This window comes from Pocillopora verrucosa, chromosome 6 (assembly GCF_036669915.1).
Source record: "Pocillopora verrucosa isolate sample1 chromosome 6, ASM3666991v2, whole genome shotgun sequence".
Taxonomy (NCBI): domain Eukaryota; kingdom Metazoa; phylum Cnidaria; class Anthozoa; order Scleractinia; family Pocilloporidae; genus Pocillopora; species Pocillopora verrucosa.
Window position 1 is genome coordinate 6,431,159 of NC_089317.1, and position 14,727 is coordinate 6,445,885.

The 14,727-nt window shown below is 39.9% G+C and overlaps 2 protein-coding genes across 3 annotated transcripts in view; one reads left to right on the plus strand and one right to left on the minus strand.

Annotated features, from left to right (window-relative positions):
- LOC131788433 (protein unc-80 homolog) overlaps positions 1 to 14,727 on the plus strand; it is a 43,322-nt gene that overhangs the window by 26,579 nt on the left and 2,016 nt on the right. For both annotated transcript variants that reach the window (XM_059105519.2, XM_059105520.2), the window contains 9 exons: positions 329 to 474; positions 9,394 to 9,605; positions 10,431 to 10,510; positions 10,710 to 10,833; positions 11,477 to 11,516; positions 12,215 to 12,270; positions 12,644 to 12,926; positions 13,294 to 13,515; positions 14,134 to 14,229. In XM_059105519.2, the coding sequence (XP_058961502.2) occupies positions 329 to 474; positions 9,394 to 9,605; positions 10,431 to 10,510; positions 10,710 to 10,833; positions 11,477 to 11,516; positions 12,215 to 12,270; positions 12,644 to 12,926; positions 13,294 to 13,515; positions 14,134 to 14,229 (1,259 nt within the window). The remainder of the gene's footprint in view (positions 1 to 328; positions 475 to 9,393; positions 9,606 to 10,430; positions 10,511 to 10,709; positions 10,834 to 11,476; positions 11,517 to 12,214; positions 12,271 to 12,643; positions 12,927 to 13,293; positions 13,516 to 14,133; positions 14,230 to 14,727) is intronic.
- LOC136281993 (steroid 17-alpha-hydroxylase/17,20 lyase-like) lies at positions 3,786 to 5,746 on the minus strand. Its single transcript, XM_066169029.1, has one exon. The coding sequence runs from the start codon at positions 5,661 to 5,663 to the stop codon at positions 4,173 to 4,175; it is 1,491 nt and encodes a 496-aa protein (XP_066025126.1). The 5' UTR covers positions 5,664 to 5,746; the 3' UTR covers positions 3,786 to 4,172.

Here is a 14,727-nt window from a genome sequence, read left to right on the forward strand (position 1 = left end):
CCGGTGAAAGATCCACCTGCGTGTTGTTCAGCTTGGGAGTCGAAATAGCTAATGGTCAGCCTTGAACTCAGGATTAATTGCTTGGGTATAAGCAACTGGCTTGGTCATTGTGTTGTGGTCTTGGGTATGATGCTTTTCCGTGACACGTCTCTCAACACAATCCAACCCATCCCAGGCTGTGATGTAAATGATTGGATATATGTGACTCCTCTGGGAAACCTGACGAAATGCTTGGGGGTGGGGTGGGACAAGGAGCAGTACCCTTTGTTGCTTTATCACCATGGAAAATTTCAGTCTCTTTAAGCCCTATTTTGTTCCTTTTTCCCAGGTCGTTTGTGCACTTTCAGAGCTACAAGGCATTTTCAGATAAGTCTGGTATCTTTCCTGATCTGGCTTCCACTACGTCACTGATGTTAGGTCGAGGAAGCATCAGCAGCACAGAGGCACCAAGCGCAGCTGACGAAGGGGAGCTGGGTAAGTTTAAAATTGTATCTTTATCGTTAATCTTCGAGGGGCAAGGTATGGGAACAGGTACTTTGGTTTCCATAGCACCTACCATATTAACGATTTTCTTATACAATCTAAGCGTGAAGTTATGTTTTCGCCACGAGTCCTTCCTGTGTAATTTTGCAAGTCCTGCTCTTCCGCTGTTCTTCCTCACTTATAATGCTTCTTGGTCGCGTTTCAATAAAGCATTTAGGGTCACGTTGTCTAATGAGCTTTTCGTATCAATTTTTTTCTCTCTTTTTTAATAATTTTTTAAGTCCTGCTCTTCCGCTGTTGCTTTTTTTTCTTTTTTTTCTTTTTTTTTTGCTTGGCGTAAGCACTATAGCACTTGTAGTCTCTCTTGGCCTTGTTATCACGTAATAATTAAACCTGGTTCACACGCGCGATGCAAATGCAAACGCAAATGTAAGGAGTTACACGTGTGAACTACCTCAATGGCGTAGTTCACAGGTTCCATTGGTTCCATTCCACCACGGCACAATGGCGTCGACTTCTTCCGCCATTTCGGGAAAAAAAAACTTGCAGAGAGCGTACGGAAAGTTCCTGTACTTTTCGACAAAAGACATATCATAGAAGAGTCTTCCTTGGAAAGAGTTGGCCGGAGAAGTTAGCATAAAATACGGCATGTTTTACGAAAGAATATAAACATACACAGAAAATATATCAGTGCCGTAACAGAATGGTTTCCGAACCATTCGGGAAACAGTTTACGCGAAAATTTTTCACCTCAGAGCTTTTTAAACGAAAACGGCATGCACGAGAAATCTAAAATTCTTTTAGAGGGCACAAGAAATTAATCCCAAAAGTTAGTCGCTAGAGTCCAGAGCCACTTCGTTACTTATCGTGAGTTGATATGAAACACTAAAAAAAATTCATTATTTGGGTCCTATTTTCCGTTGCATAAACACTTACGGCCTCATTTGCGGTTATTTTGTTTGATATTCTGATAAGATCTCTGACTTCTTGAGGTCTGCTCAGTTGACCCTGTTTCCGTAGTTGAACACGCACACCCTAACAAACACGTCACGCAAATCAAATTAAATCGTAAAAATCATGGAGTATTTGTAGCCTTTCAACGAAAGTCTTTTCTCTTTTGTTTACTTTCTTACGATATTTAAAATCTCTCAACCCTAGGAGTTTCTTAAGCGAAAACTACCTCCCCAGACTTTGCGAAACTTAAGCTTAGCTTACATTGGAGCTGCAGCGACTCAGAAACCATTCTGTTTATTGAACCTGCATGATCTGTTAATCACTTGTCTGTGTGAAAAATTAAAATTTGTTTTTGGGTGGAGATAACGAGATTTCTATTAAGTAGAAAAACTGATTACAGTTGGATGATTCTTCTTCTTTAACATCACGTAAGTTCAGATTAACTTTTCTTCTGTAACTCTTTGCATCCGCTTTCAGTGCATCACGCAATGCCTTCATTCCGCTTGTTTGTAACCAAGCATGCAGTATGAGTTGGTGGAAAAAGCAATCACATTTCTTACAGAGCAGAGAGAAAGAGAAAAGGGATATTGTTGAACGGTATAAGTAGCAGAAACACTCAACTGAAGTGCTAGATAACGAGCCCAGCCATGCGAATCGCATCTTTGGTTTGAGGCCATTTTCCATTGTCAAGGGTTATTCAGAAATGCCTTATTCTGTTCCGGTTTGATGGACTATGAGAATTGATAATGTCCTTGTTTGGTTTTTTCATGTCATTTTGGTCGTTACGGTCATGCTATACAAGCCTAGCCCCATAGGTATTGCCATGGATTGATTCATCATTATGCTTGCGGTATTGTACACGTTGCCAAATTCAAATTTCAATATTCAGAATTCCTACATGTGCAGAGAACAGTAAGTTTCAACGCCACAATTATGCGAGCTAAAAGCTGATTCCTAGACGATGATATCTTTGTTTGATTTTTTTCTTTTTTGTTTAAAAGTCTGAAGATTTTTCAGTCGTTCAAAGTTCTGAGGTTCTGTGGTCTTTCATTAGGGCTCATTACTCATGCAGGAATGCTTAGGTTTGAAGCAACTGCGGATTCACTATATCATTACAAAAGACGCCAAAATGTGATACGAAAATTAGTGACACACTTGGCTCCACTCTTGTGCTACTTTATTCCTTTAAATGCATTTTGGCGTCATATTAGATCCATTACTGATCAGACGCACACCAATTTGGAATCTATCTGGTTATAAGTCTCTCACACACTTAGATGCTATATGTTGTTGAATTCGAAATGACTAAGACCTGCCGATTTGGTCTTTTGAGTAGTTGTTTTTACGATTCACTCGACGTCTGCGTCTATTTTCATGTGCTCGGTACGTAACGCTCACTTGTCTTTTCTGTTTCTGTTATATCTCTTCTGCATGTTACATAGCTGAAGCGCCTTTTGATACATGCCTTGTATGGTTTAGAGCAAGGCTAATATCCCCTTTCAGGGAGGGAAGGGGGCAGTTAGGTGGATTTTCAATCTTAAACTGGTGTAATAGCCGAGAAACAATCAGGAAAAGCTATGCGCTGCTCCAGTCAAGAAAGGGAGATAACTCCTTGCTGTTGGAAAAACTTAGGTTTCGACGGCGTTCGAACCCCTGTCTCTTAGATATGAGTTGAAGAGATGAAGCACAAAAAGGACTGGGAGTGAGACCGCACAGATTTGAACACACCGATTTACAAGACTCAGAGTGCTTTCTCTTTGCCAGGAATTCGTAGAAATATTAAGAATTATGTTACTTCTTGTCACATTTATCAAAAAAGAGTACTAAGTGATCAATTCGTAGAGTACCGTGATGGAAGAGGCCTCTGATGAACAAACTGTTGAACACAGTAAGCAATTGATCTAATTGAATCAATCAGCCCACCTATCAAAAGTCACAGATATACAATGACACTGGTAGGTTTTTTAACACCTTTTAGTTGCGCAATCGTTGCAGGGGGGAGGCCAAGCAGTGTAAAAGCTTGTGTACAGACTGAAATAGCAGGAACTATAGACTTAGCTGAGCATCATGTTAAACAGACCTCTGATTAACCGGATCAGATCCGTGTGATGCCCGGTACCTTACAACAAGAGGAAACCTTGAAGACGAGAACATCCCGGAAATGGTCAACGTGGAAGTTCCTAGAGAGACAAATTTACTTTACATATTGTCCGTCACAGTTGAAACAAAGACAACAAAAAATCGCATATTCTCAAATATATATATATGTTGCATAACATAGCACTTAAGATCATCGTCATTTCCGACACGTAATTGAAAATTGAAGAAGAACTTTAACGTGGCGTTTGTGGTACCTGCAAATTTAATTCTCTTTTTACCCAGCAATTCCTCTAATCCTTAAATTAAGCGATTAGGCGGGAACGGAAAGTTTATATATATATATATATATATATTTATATACTGCATAGCATAGCACTTAAGATCATCGTCATTTCCGACACGAAATTGAAGAAGTTTAACGTGGCGAATGTGGTACCTGCAAATTTAATTCTCTTTTTACCCAGCGTTTCCTCTAATCCTAAAAATCAAGCGACTAGGAGGGAACGAAAAATTTGTTTCTATAGTTAGAGGGTTCTATATGAAGTTTTCCAAAGTTTCAACTTTGACGTTTGCAGTAAGCGTCATTCAAAAAATAAAAATTCATTGTGTCACTGGACTCTTTCATTTTTCCAAGTCTAGAATCGCCGTTTGAAGAAAACCTTGTAAGGTTTGGGCTTCAGTCCCATGCCAATCGTCCCTTCTAGAGAGGGGTAGGGATAGTTGGGGAGGTTTTCAATCTTGAACTGGTGCAATAGCTGAGAAACAAACAGGAACAACTCCGCTTTTGCCATCAGCTCACCCAAGCACACTCGCCTACCAGCTGAGAACGGCAGATAACTCAAAGATGCAGGATTCAATACATTGCCATTGTTGTCCAAGAACCTGTTGGGGTCAAACTTGGTAGGGCTCTCCCAGTACTTAGGATCATGGTGAATGGCCCATAAATTGACTATCAATGTGGTGTCCTTGGGGATGTTGTACCCGTTTAAGGTGGTGTCCACTAGCGCCTTATGAGGGAGCCCCAGTGGAGCCGGTGGCCTGAGACGTAGTACCTCGGCTAAGGTCGCTTCCAAGTAAGGGAGGTTCTTCTTGTCCGTGAGACTGGGGAGACGCTTGCGGCCAATCACTTCGTCGAGCTCACGATGCACCTTCTCCTGAACCTCAGGGTGGTTGTTGAGGAGAAGCAGCACCCAGAGAAGTGTGGAAGTTAGTGACTCTGATCCGGCAGCAAACATGTCGGCCATGCTCATGAGCATGTGGTCTTCTGAAATCAGGGAGTTGATCTTGTTGTCAGCTTGTTCGTTGTCTTTTATGACTTTGATGAGTGCGTCTGTAAAGCCTCTGATTTTTCCTGGCTCGTAGGTCTCCAGTTGCTCCTTGTACTTCTTAAGAAGGATCCTGTCTCTTTCTTGAACCGACTTCTTTAGTCGACGGATGTTGTTTGAGTCGAACGGCAATTGTTTAAGTGCAGGGAATATGTCCACTAAATTTCCAAGACCCAGTGTCTCTGCAAAGGTGTCGTTGAGTTCGACAACGGTGCTAAACTCCGGATCGCAGTCGCTGTATCGTGAACCAAAGGTCAACGCGCAAATTATGTTTAGAACTCCTACACTAATACTCTGACTTGGATTGTGCGGTTTCCCATCATTGAGATCAAACTGTCGAAAAACTTCTTCGATCTCTCTGCAAATGATCCTTTCTAGTTTCTCCATTCCTGCACTACACAGCTTGAGTGCTCCTTGTGCAATCTTCCTTTGCAGTTTCCAGGCGGGAGAGAAATTTCCGAAGCTGATTGCGTTTCCGTTATGGGAATAGATATCACCAGAATGCACACTGGGTCTGCCTGCAAAGTCATTAACGTTTCTTAAAAGGGCAGTTTTGGCAGTGGTGATATCACTGACAACAACCGCTCGTTGACTTCCCAAGAAGATCTGGAAAACACTACCGTACTTTTGGCCGAGTTTGGTCAGGCTGTGGAGTGGAACAGTTCCTAAGTTATAAAGGTTTCCAATGATCGGCAGAGTAGCAGGTCCGGGAGGATAATTCATGGCTTTGTTTACCCAGCTCTGAATTGTGCAGTAGAGGAGCACAACAGCGATCACGAAAACTAATCCCTCGGTAAACATATCACCACTAAACAGAGGACGATCGAACGACTATTGAGCAAAATCTGGTGATGTTTTTGAAGGCTTCGTTTCAAGGACGATAACCTGAGTTATCGTAGTATTGATGCTTCGGCTTTTCTCTTTATACGTATGCAAATTTTCTTTATCAGTTAAGGGTCGCTGTTTTTTTAACCCGGTTTTTTTTGTCGCTCTTGAGCTATTTTAGGGCGATTTGGTTAAGAACAGTGGGTTCGATTTAATTTGTATCCGGCTTTGGCGGAAAATTATGTCATTTGAAGATTTATTGTGTCAAGTGTCTGTGTCCGCTCAATAGTTGAATTACTCCTCAGTCAGTTGTCTTACTGTGATAATTTGCACAGTGCCTAGGTCTCGTAAGCGTCTAACCTGCCCAATGACATGCAAAAGAGGCATTCTTGTTATGCTAACAAAGTGTCACGCTGCTTGCCTCGTTTGCATGACCATAAGAATACTTGATACCAAACAATCAGGAAGAGAGAATGAAGCTGTTCCTCTCATGTTAACAAGTCGTTAATAGTGAGAAGGACTGTCTTTCCGTTTCGCTATGACTCGGCCAAAGTGCATTGTTTCAACCGATGTGATACTATATTCAACGCTTTTCATTGATATCTTGTGATTTTGATTCAGTATAAAGGTTTTCGAAAACTTGTTAATCAATCTTTAGTTGATCACTCTTCGGTTCTTTGAAGCTCACATTTTTTACGCTTGTTTTCCTAAGGAAACAAAAACTGTTTTTTAAATCTACGTGGCCGATAATGGTAAATTTAATAATTTTTCCCGAGTGAGGAATTTTAAATTCCTGATCACCCTAAAAGAGCGTTTTCGTAACATTTGTCATCCTTTGTAACATTTAGCGGTCTCAGCGGACTTGTTCTCTTGGTTTTATTATTATTGATGATATGTTGTAGAGAGTCTTCCTTTTCGTTAAAATATTCCTAAGAGGAGTTTCAATAGGCCTCTATGCCATTTGCGTTACTGACCATATGGGACAAGAAACACCATGCTGGCTAGTCTTATGCGCATTAGGGCATGACTAAAAATGTATTTAAATTAAGCTTTTTTGCTTCAATTGCCGTACGTGCAAATTTTCTCCTCAGCAGGATGCTGCGAGTATCGTTAACTTTAGGGAGCCCCTTACAGAAGTAACTACTCGTATATTTGCCGTGAACGGAATCCTCCTTGAACAGAACCCTCCTTTAGCGCAATAGTCAGAAGAAATCTTTTGTGTTTGTAAGGAAAATTTGACCTAAAAGAGGGAACCTTTTTTTTAGAGCACTTGAGGAATCCTCAAGCTATGTACCAGAAGTTTATGTTTCATTTTTTTTACAAAAGGTTAAATTGAAACATAAGCTTTTCATTTTACGAATATTCTCTTGAACATAAGCTGTTTGTCTGGTGACATTTATCTTTGTCTAAACGTATCGAGGTCGGATATTGTAGGCTATGTCTTTTTGATATTGCAGCTCAGGCCCAGTGCTGGGCAAAATCAGGGCTTAATTGGTGAAATTTCATTTAGCTCATACATTCAAGCGGTAAGCTGATATTGTTGTTAGTTCTTTTAGTCATATGTTTTTGTGTGGAGAAAATATCGCCGAAAGACCTCCAAGAAGTAAATCAGGCTTGTTTGCGTAATGATATCAGTTGGGAATGTTATTAAGTAAAGTTCCAAGTTAACAATGCAAAGTGCACTCTAATGAAAACGCTTAGAAGTGGTGCTCTCAGAAGGCGGAAACTTCCCCAGACACCTTTGACAAAAAAAAAAAAAAAAAGTCGACTTTGAAGAACATGTTTTAATATAATTGAAAGCCTCGAGTGACGGAGAAACATTTGCTAAATCATTTAATTTCGGACTAAACTTAAATTTTGGATAGCACAAATATTTTTTTATAAGATACGCTCGTGTTTCCAAAAAACGGGTATCTAAAATATTCGCAGTATTCTCGATACAGTTTAACAGACACCTTTTCTTTCTTGGAGGCGATGTGGTTCTTTTTAAAGTTATCCAGTCAAAGATAGCAAGCCTGTGTGCAAAGTATATTGCTTTGCTTATAATAAAAAACATTTGTATCAAAAGATTAGATAAAAAGCTGATTGATTCGTCGAGTCGCGGATAATCTTTCATCAAGTTTATTTATTTTCACCGTCATTTTTTCTTCCTTTGTTACATTTGTGATAGGAAGCTACAGTTTCAAAGCCATAACAGCTTGAACTTCTGCGAACTTATTCAAATGAACGCTTTTTTAATTGAGCTACAGTGATATTATTTATTTACAGGATGTATTATGTAATTCCTTATCTTATACAGAGACAAGTAACATTTCTAATTGTAGTGGAGGAGATTTCCTAAGGAGGACATTTTTGCAACTTGATAATTAATATTTTTCTCTACCTGCCCTGACAATTTTTTTACTGTGACACTTAAACGTCAGTAAATTTCTTTATTAATTGCTTGTCCATGTATTTTAAAGTATTTTTCATTCTTACCGTTATGCATATTCTAAATAGTTTAAAAACTCTCTATAAATTACTTGCATCAAATGCTTTTTGATGATTTAAAGCTACATAATTTTACTTATCTCACAATGAAACCTGCCGACCCTTCCTGTTGACAGTCAAGGTAAGGTGTCTGTGTGACAATTTGTGTTACGGACTGTGCAAGGATAGCAAATGTAACTATTCCGTCAATTATAGTGTCAACCATTCTTGACACTCGCTACATAATTGTAAGTAATTTTGGCCTTTTCCTTCTCATGTAAGCTCTGTTCTGAAAATAAGATTGCTAAGAAAAAACATTTTAGCGCAAGTATCGTGGGAGTCTTCGTTGGTGCTTTTGCTATTGTACTGTTAGGATCAACTTGCTGTATCTGCATATCTGGCTCTTTGACGTTGTTTAACATATGAATGTACCTCAGTTCTATTTCAAATCTGGTTTTTTATTCCTTTATCCATTCATTTATTAATATATTTAATCATTTGCTTTCAATACAAACTATCTCACACCATTTTCTATGCTGGTAAAAGCAGGACGGCGCTACTTACTAAACTACCACAAATAGAAACACTTCAAAAACACAAGTTCCAGAGACAACAAAACATTCGTTGACGTGCACTATGTGTGCTTGTCAAATGTTAACATTAAATTCTTGCTGATGTGATATCGGGGACAGAGGAACTTAAGTTGAATAATAAGATTAATTCTGATCAAAGTATTTACAATCCTATTGTTCTGAGTTTGCTGCCAAAGCACGCATCGTTTGCTTTCAATTTTACAGAAATTAAAATTACCTCTTTACATCTCTGAGAATGTAATTTGGTCCCTAGTTCATTATCCCTTCGGCTCCACGGCTCGTTTGCTGATTCACGTGTCTTTTTGGGAAAGAGAAAGACGCATGGCTTTCGTAGACTGACTTAGTATGTTTAAATCTCTTTATCGTCAACTTTTATCATTTGACATTTTAAACTTCATACCTGAGCGAAACGGGCAAAAAATTTTGATTGATACACGTCATAAACTACTCGTACAATTAAGAGTTAAAAAGACCAGTGATGATTTTACTGTTTTAAAAATTTAAGTGTGGAACCAAATACTGATCATTTATTAAATGATCAAATGGCCAGCACAAGATTGAGACTTTATTTCTCAAAGCACTCGTGATTCACCTTCACTAACACTTTGACTTGACACGCATGTTTTTTTTTTTTTTCTTTTCAGGGAAGCGTCCGTTCCTGGAGAGACTGCGGGCTCAGGAAGAGAAAGATGAGGTAATGCAAGCATTAGAGGAGTACCGGAAGCCAAGAGATGCGCTGTTGATACTTGTGTCAGACTTCATCCGAATTTGTGCGCCACGACTTGAGGAGCTGGAGACGGCTTCACTTCCACCAAGATACACTGTCCCAGAGTTACTTCAAAGCATCAGTATCAATGTAAGATTGAAAATGATTTGTTTTATATTTACGAGTTATTAATTTTTTTAACGTTGAGAGACAATTGCTTTGAATGATCGTGAGACAGGTTTGAATCGCGATTTTTAAGAACACGAGGAAACAATTCTTATGCTTTTCACGTCTTCGTCAGTTATAAGGTAATTTGTCAAAAAAAAACAGTTTCAACTTACAGCAACCTAGAGAAGCGGGCTTAATAAGTAATGGTAAAAGAACTGGGTGGAGTCCAATTCGGTCGGTAATCATACGAGTGAAAACATAATCGGACGACCGCCCAACGGGAGTCCGATCAGTTTATCACGAGTATGATTACAGACCCAGTTGGACGACGCAAAGTCTTATTACCAATTAATCGTAAAAATTACAATTTCCGGGAAAGGAAGAATAGCCAAGTTATGAAAGAAAGGGAAAATTTGCATTCAAAGACTGACAAAGGAGGCGTAAATTGTTTAATGGTTGATTTCAACTACAACTTTGAATGTGATTGGTTCACTCAACTGTCCGATAATCCGATAACAACTTACCAAGTGAATTAGTGTAAAAATAGGAGTTTTTTTAAATAAGTCACAATCGAGATAACATCATGAAACAAATAGATGCAACGAAAATAAAATGGGTAGAAAAAATATTAAAATGTAAGGTTAACTTGTCAAGTGATTCACTGATAAGCTTGGAGTGAATGAGACTGACAGAAGATGTTCTGTAATGCTTCTGTCCATTTGTTGATTTTTGTAACTGTAAATGCGTTTTCCAAAATCAAACTTATATTACTTGGTTAAATTTAATTTGATTATTCTCTCTTGCCAGACCCTCGCACAGATTGTCTACTCTTTGTTGAAGCTGGCAGTTTACGACCACGTGACCCTGTCTTGTCTTGGAGTGAAACGGTAATGTCCTACCAATGCGTACGTGAATTTTTTTTGTGTGTGGGTGGGGTGGGGGGTGCCTTTCTTAAATCTCCTCATCTTGCATTTTTTCAGGTGAGGTCTGCTTGCTAGTGATGAATATTGCATACTGCCTTAAGTCCCGCAGTATTTTTTTTCTTTTTATTGTTATTTTATTCTTGAAATACTTGGAACATTTCAGGTACATGACAGATGCCTTACCGCTTTTGAAAGGTTCTCCAGAAGCCCTGGAAGCTTCGATGTTACTCATTCTTAAGAGAGTCGACAAAATGTTCGAGAAGCTAGTCAACAAGCCTGACCTGATGGTAAGATTGCCAATCACTGTGGATCATATTAGAGACCTTAAGATACCCCGATCCGTTAGACGGCTACGGGTGAGTTAACGATAGCCGCACTCGTGAAATGTGGCGGGAAGATCAACTTAAGTTACCCGGAATAAGTCTGAGAAGACTGAAAACAACTTCTTGACTTTTGGTAAACATGGTGGCTTTTTGGCCAGATACACTTGATGCGGTTCACATAAATGGTTGGTACAATATTGTCTGCTAAAAGAATTTTTCGACTTCGAACAAGTCTCCGTCATTCACCTCCAATGACCAATCAGCTGGTTTTCGGAAAATGTTTCTTTTTAATTAGACTTAATTTGGTACAACACAAATTAAGCATCACAAATTAACTCACACTTTAGCTCATTTTGGTTTTATACTTTTCTGAACGTCGTTTGCTGGTCTTCTCGGCTTCCCCGTCTTCACCGCAAGTAACCACTCGTAAAGTGCCATCTACCCCGGATAAACGGCTGGTTACCCGGTCGTGTGATGATGTCATTACCAAATACGGTCAAACATGGCGCCCAACCCGTAAACCGCACACCGAAGTTGGGTATCTTAAGCTCCCTCTTATCCTAAAGAGACGCTTCTTTTACTCCTAATTCTTTTCTTATTTTTGCAGAGGTGCATCGATTGGAAATCTCTGGAGGTTTATCTTAAAGGTAGACTTATGTATTTTAACTCCACTTCCACTTGAGGAGCAGTTGCCCTCGATTGTTTGTTTATTAGCTTATGTGAAAGCCTTCTCTGTCGAGATTTGAACTGGAAATCTTTTAGAGGTGCTGTAATATTTGGGAACCATGCTGTTAATAGTTTAATGAAACACCCTCTCTATAAAGACCATCTTTAATGTATTCCCCCTCATCTTGATTTCAAAGTTCACATAAAGCTCCCGTCTCAAATGATTTCCCCGTCTAACACTTCAAGGAACAAGTGAGCCCCCTCTTGAATGAGTTCCCCGTATGATCAAAATTTTCTGATTACCTCCCCCCTTCAATAATATCTCCACCGTATAGAGCTTTCTCATTAGCTTCCTTCTGTAATCTCTGGAGTTTGTAATCAGCCTCCCCTCCCGCTCTTCCGAACCCCCCCCCCCCCTTTCCTCTCCACCAATCCAGAGCTAACAAAGCTTTTCAGCTTTCTAACCGTAATTCTAGACGAAAATGAAGTCTTCCACTTTAGCCCCAGTAAGTGCCTCATAGCTTTGCCCTCTCCGTAGCCCTTTGTAAGGAGTCGCTGGCGCCGGTCGCAAAGTATATCTCCCCTCCCCCCTTCCTCCTCCACTACCTAGGACTTATCTGAGTGTGTACGACATTTGAAGACATGAAGGTTTTCCGTTGTTTCTTTCATCTTTTTGCAGGACTTTATATGACGCTTTGTAAAAGGCCATCAACAGCAAATTCCCCGTATTTGAAGGTAAACTGTGTGACAAACATTCAATTTTCTCGCCAATTATTTTTCTCTTTATTCAATGCCACATTTTCTTTTGTTTGAAAAGCACAAGCATGATCTCCCAGTGCATTGCCCTGACTCGCCACCGGCTCACTACTTTCTCGTGAAGGCTCTGTCACACAGATGTGCACGATGCTGCACTTCGTCCTCGTGTTTCACAACGAGTTTGTGTCTCTCGCTTTCGGAAAAAATCTCAAAGTGCGTTTTATCATCGCGATATCATCTCCTTTCCATCCTCCTCATTTCGTTATGTTTTTACTAAGTCATTACCCTCAAGTTTACTCCCAAACATGGTTCATTAAGGCTTCACTGTTACCCCTTAATTATCCTCCCGTAGACTCTGGTAAACATCTGTACTAGTCTCATCCTCCAAGAACGCGCCGCTGCCGCCGTGTCCGTCGCCGCCAATCTACCATTCGCACCAATTTTGTCTCCGCCCACTTTTTTCGCGGACACCGTCATCAAACTAGCGTCGCGTCTGATGCACGTACTGAGGGAGTATTGTTCACTGAGAGAGTTGTGTGGAAACTCGATTGACCTGGGTGGAGCCAGCAGAAAAGAAAAGGTGTTTTTACGCCTGATGTTACCGATATTTATCAGACTTGGGTCGGGGCGTCCAGGTAAGATTGTCAAAGAAGGAATTGTTTCTTGGTGCCGCGGCATTGCTTCCATCAGGATGAAACTATTCGTGAGATATTGGTTACATGCCCTATGAATAAAGCGTCTTTGTAGGGATTTTAGACGAGCTCATAAAAGTGAATCCTCTGCTGTTTAAAGTACACGTTACAATATGCTGATTACAGTGAAATCTAAAATAATACTGTTGTCATTGAGAATTATCAAAGGAGAGTTGTTGTTCTTGAATTTTGTAACACTAAAATTCGATTTATTAATGGTTTATCAATTCTTCAATCGATTCGAAAGGGGTTTTTGGAAAGGTGAGATTGGCCAACATCTGACAAATGACTTGACTTGTGCTCATTTCAGATGCTCCAAAGGCATCCTTCGAAGACGTCTCCTATGCGCTGAGTTGTTTCTTGTTAACAGTGGTTACGAAGAACCCATCCACTCCCGGGACTGGTCCAGTGCGGCTCTCATTTGTCGATGAAGACCTGGAATTACCACGTTCTCTGACGTTTGCAACACCTCACGAATCAACTACATCATCTGAGGAGATTTCAGAAAGTTTGTACTGTGCAGCTTATCTTGGTAAGAAGCTTTCTGTCTGTTTGTGATTTGCGGAATATAGATTTATGCTTTGAAGGTTCGGCCAAAATCCTATGTATGGGAATAGGCAAACTAGTTTTCTAGGCCTGAGTAAACTATGAAAAGAGATCAAGTCTTAAAGCATGTAGCGAAATTAGAGCGGAACGTCACGTTCATTTACATGGCCCGGTTTTTCAAAGGGTGGATAAGCTATCCACTGGATAAATTTCCATACTGTAGATAGTGCAGTACGTATTTTTCTATACTTATCCGCCGGATAGCGATTTATCCGTTGGATAGCGTTATCCGGACTATGACCAATCGGGCCTTGGCCTGATCGTTTCCTTTAGTGATCAGAGAATTTTTGATTTTTGGAAAATCCTCGTCACTTCTCCTCTAACTAGAACGTGTAATACTAGTCGTAAACTTTGGTCGGAAAACAGGATATCACAGCTCGTAAAAAAGTCCAGAAAAAGACTAAAATTTGGCATGAATTATCATATTATTTGTGCTATGTAAAGGAAAAATAGTGTTCCTATCCCTTCTTTCCCATTGCTGTGCGCAGTATTACTGTGGAACTATGTTTTTTTTGCAAATATTCCATCTCATTTGAATTTTCAGGACTAAAGGTACTGATGGTCTGCTGTGAGGATCGTCTGGCCACTGAATGGTACAGAATATATCAGGCCATGGAAACTATAGTGGCGGGGCAGATAAGTAAGAATTCGCATCATATCTGAACTTTTTTGATAACAAAAAAACTTTGATGCGCCATAATTAAAAGATAATTAGTCCTTGCTCTCCTTAAAGTTCTCTCAGGGGACTGCTCTTTACGGAAAAAGATTTCTTGGGTATACCACGTCTCCACGAATATGCGCATAGGCTCTTAGTTATAATTTCAGCTAAAAAGGGCGCGTATTGGAAGGAGGAGCGCGTAATCGAGGGTCGCTCATCAAAAAATTATTAATCTGCACCGATTCCTTTGTTAACAAAATGGCAATAGAAACAGATTCCCCTAGCATTCCTACAATAGAAGAAAGTGAAGTAGGAAGGGGGAGGCGGTTGTTCGATATTATGGTCAAGTGGGTGGGCGGAGGGTGCGTATTAGAGCGTGGGCGCTTATTCGAAAAAAAACGGTATTCACAAGGCTATCTTGACTATATTCATAAATATGTAGTTTTATCCACTCATAAAAAACCTAGATATAGTTTAGTT

Coding starts and splice junctions, on each gene's coding strand:
- LOC136281993 (XM_066169029.1), bottom strand. CDS start 5,663: ATGTTTACCGAGGGATTAGTTTTCGTGATCGCTGTTGTGCTCCTCTAC.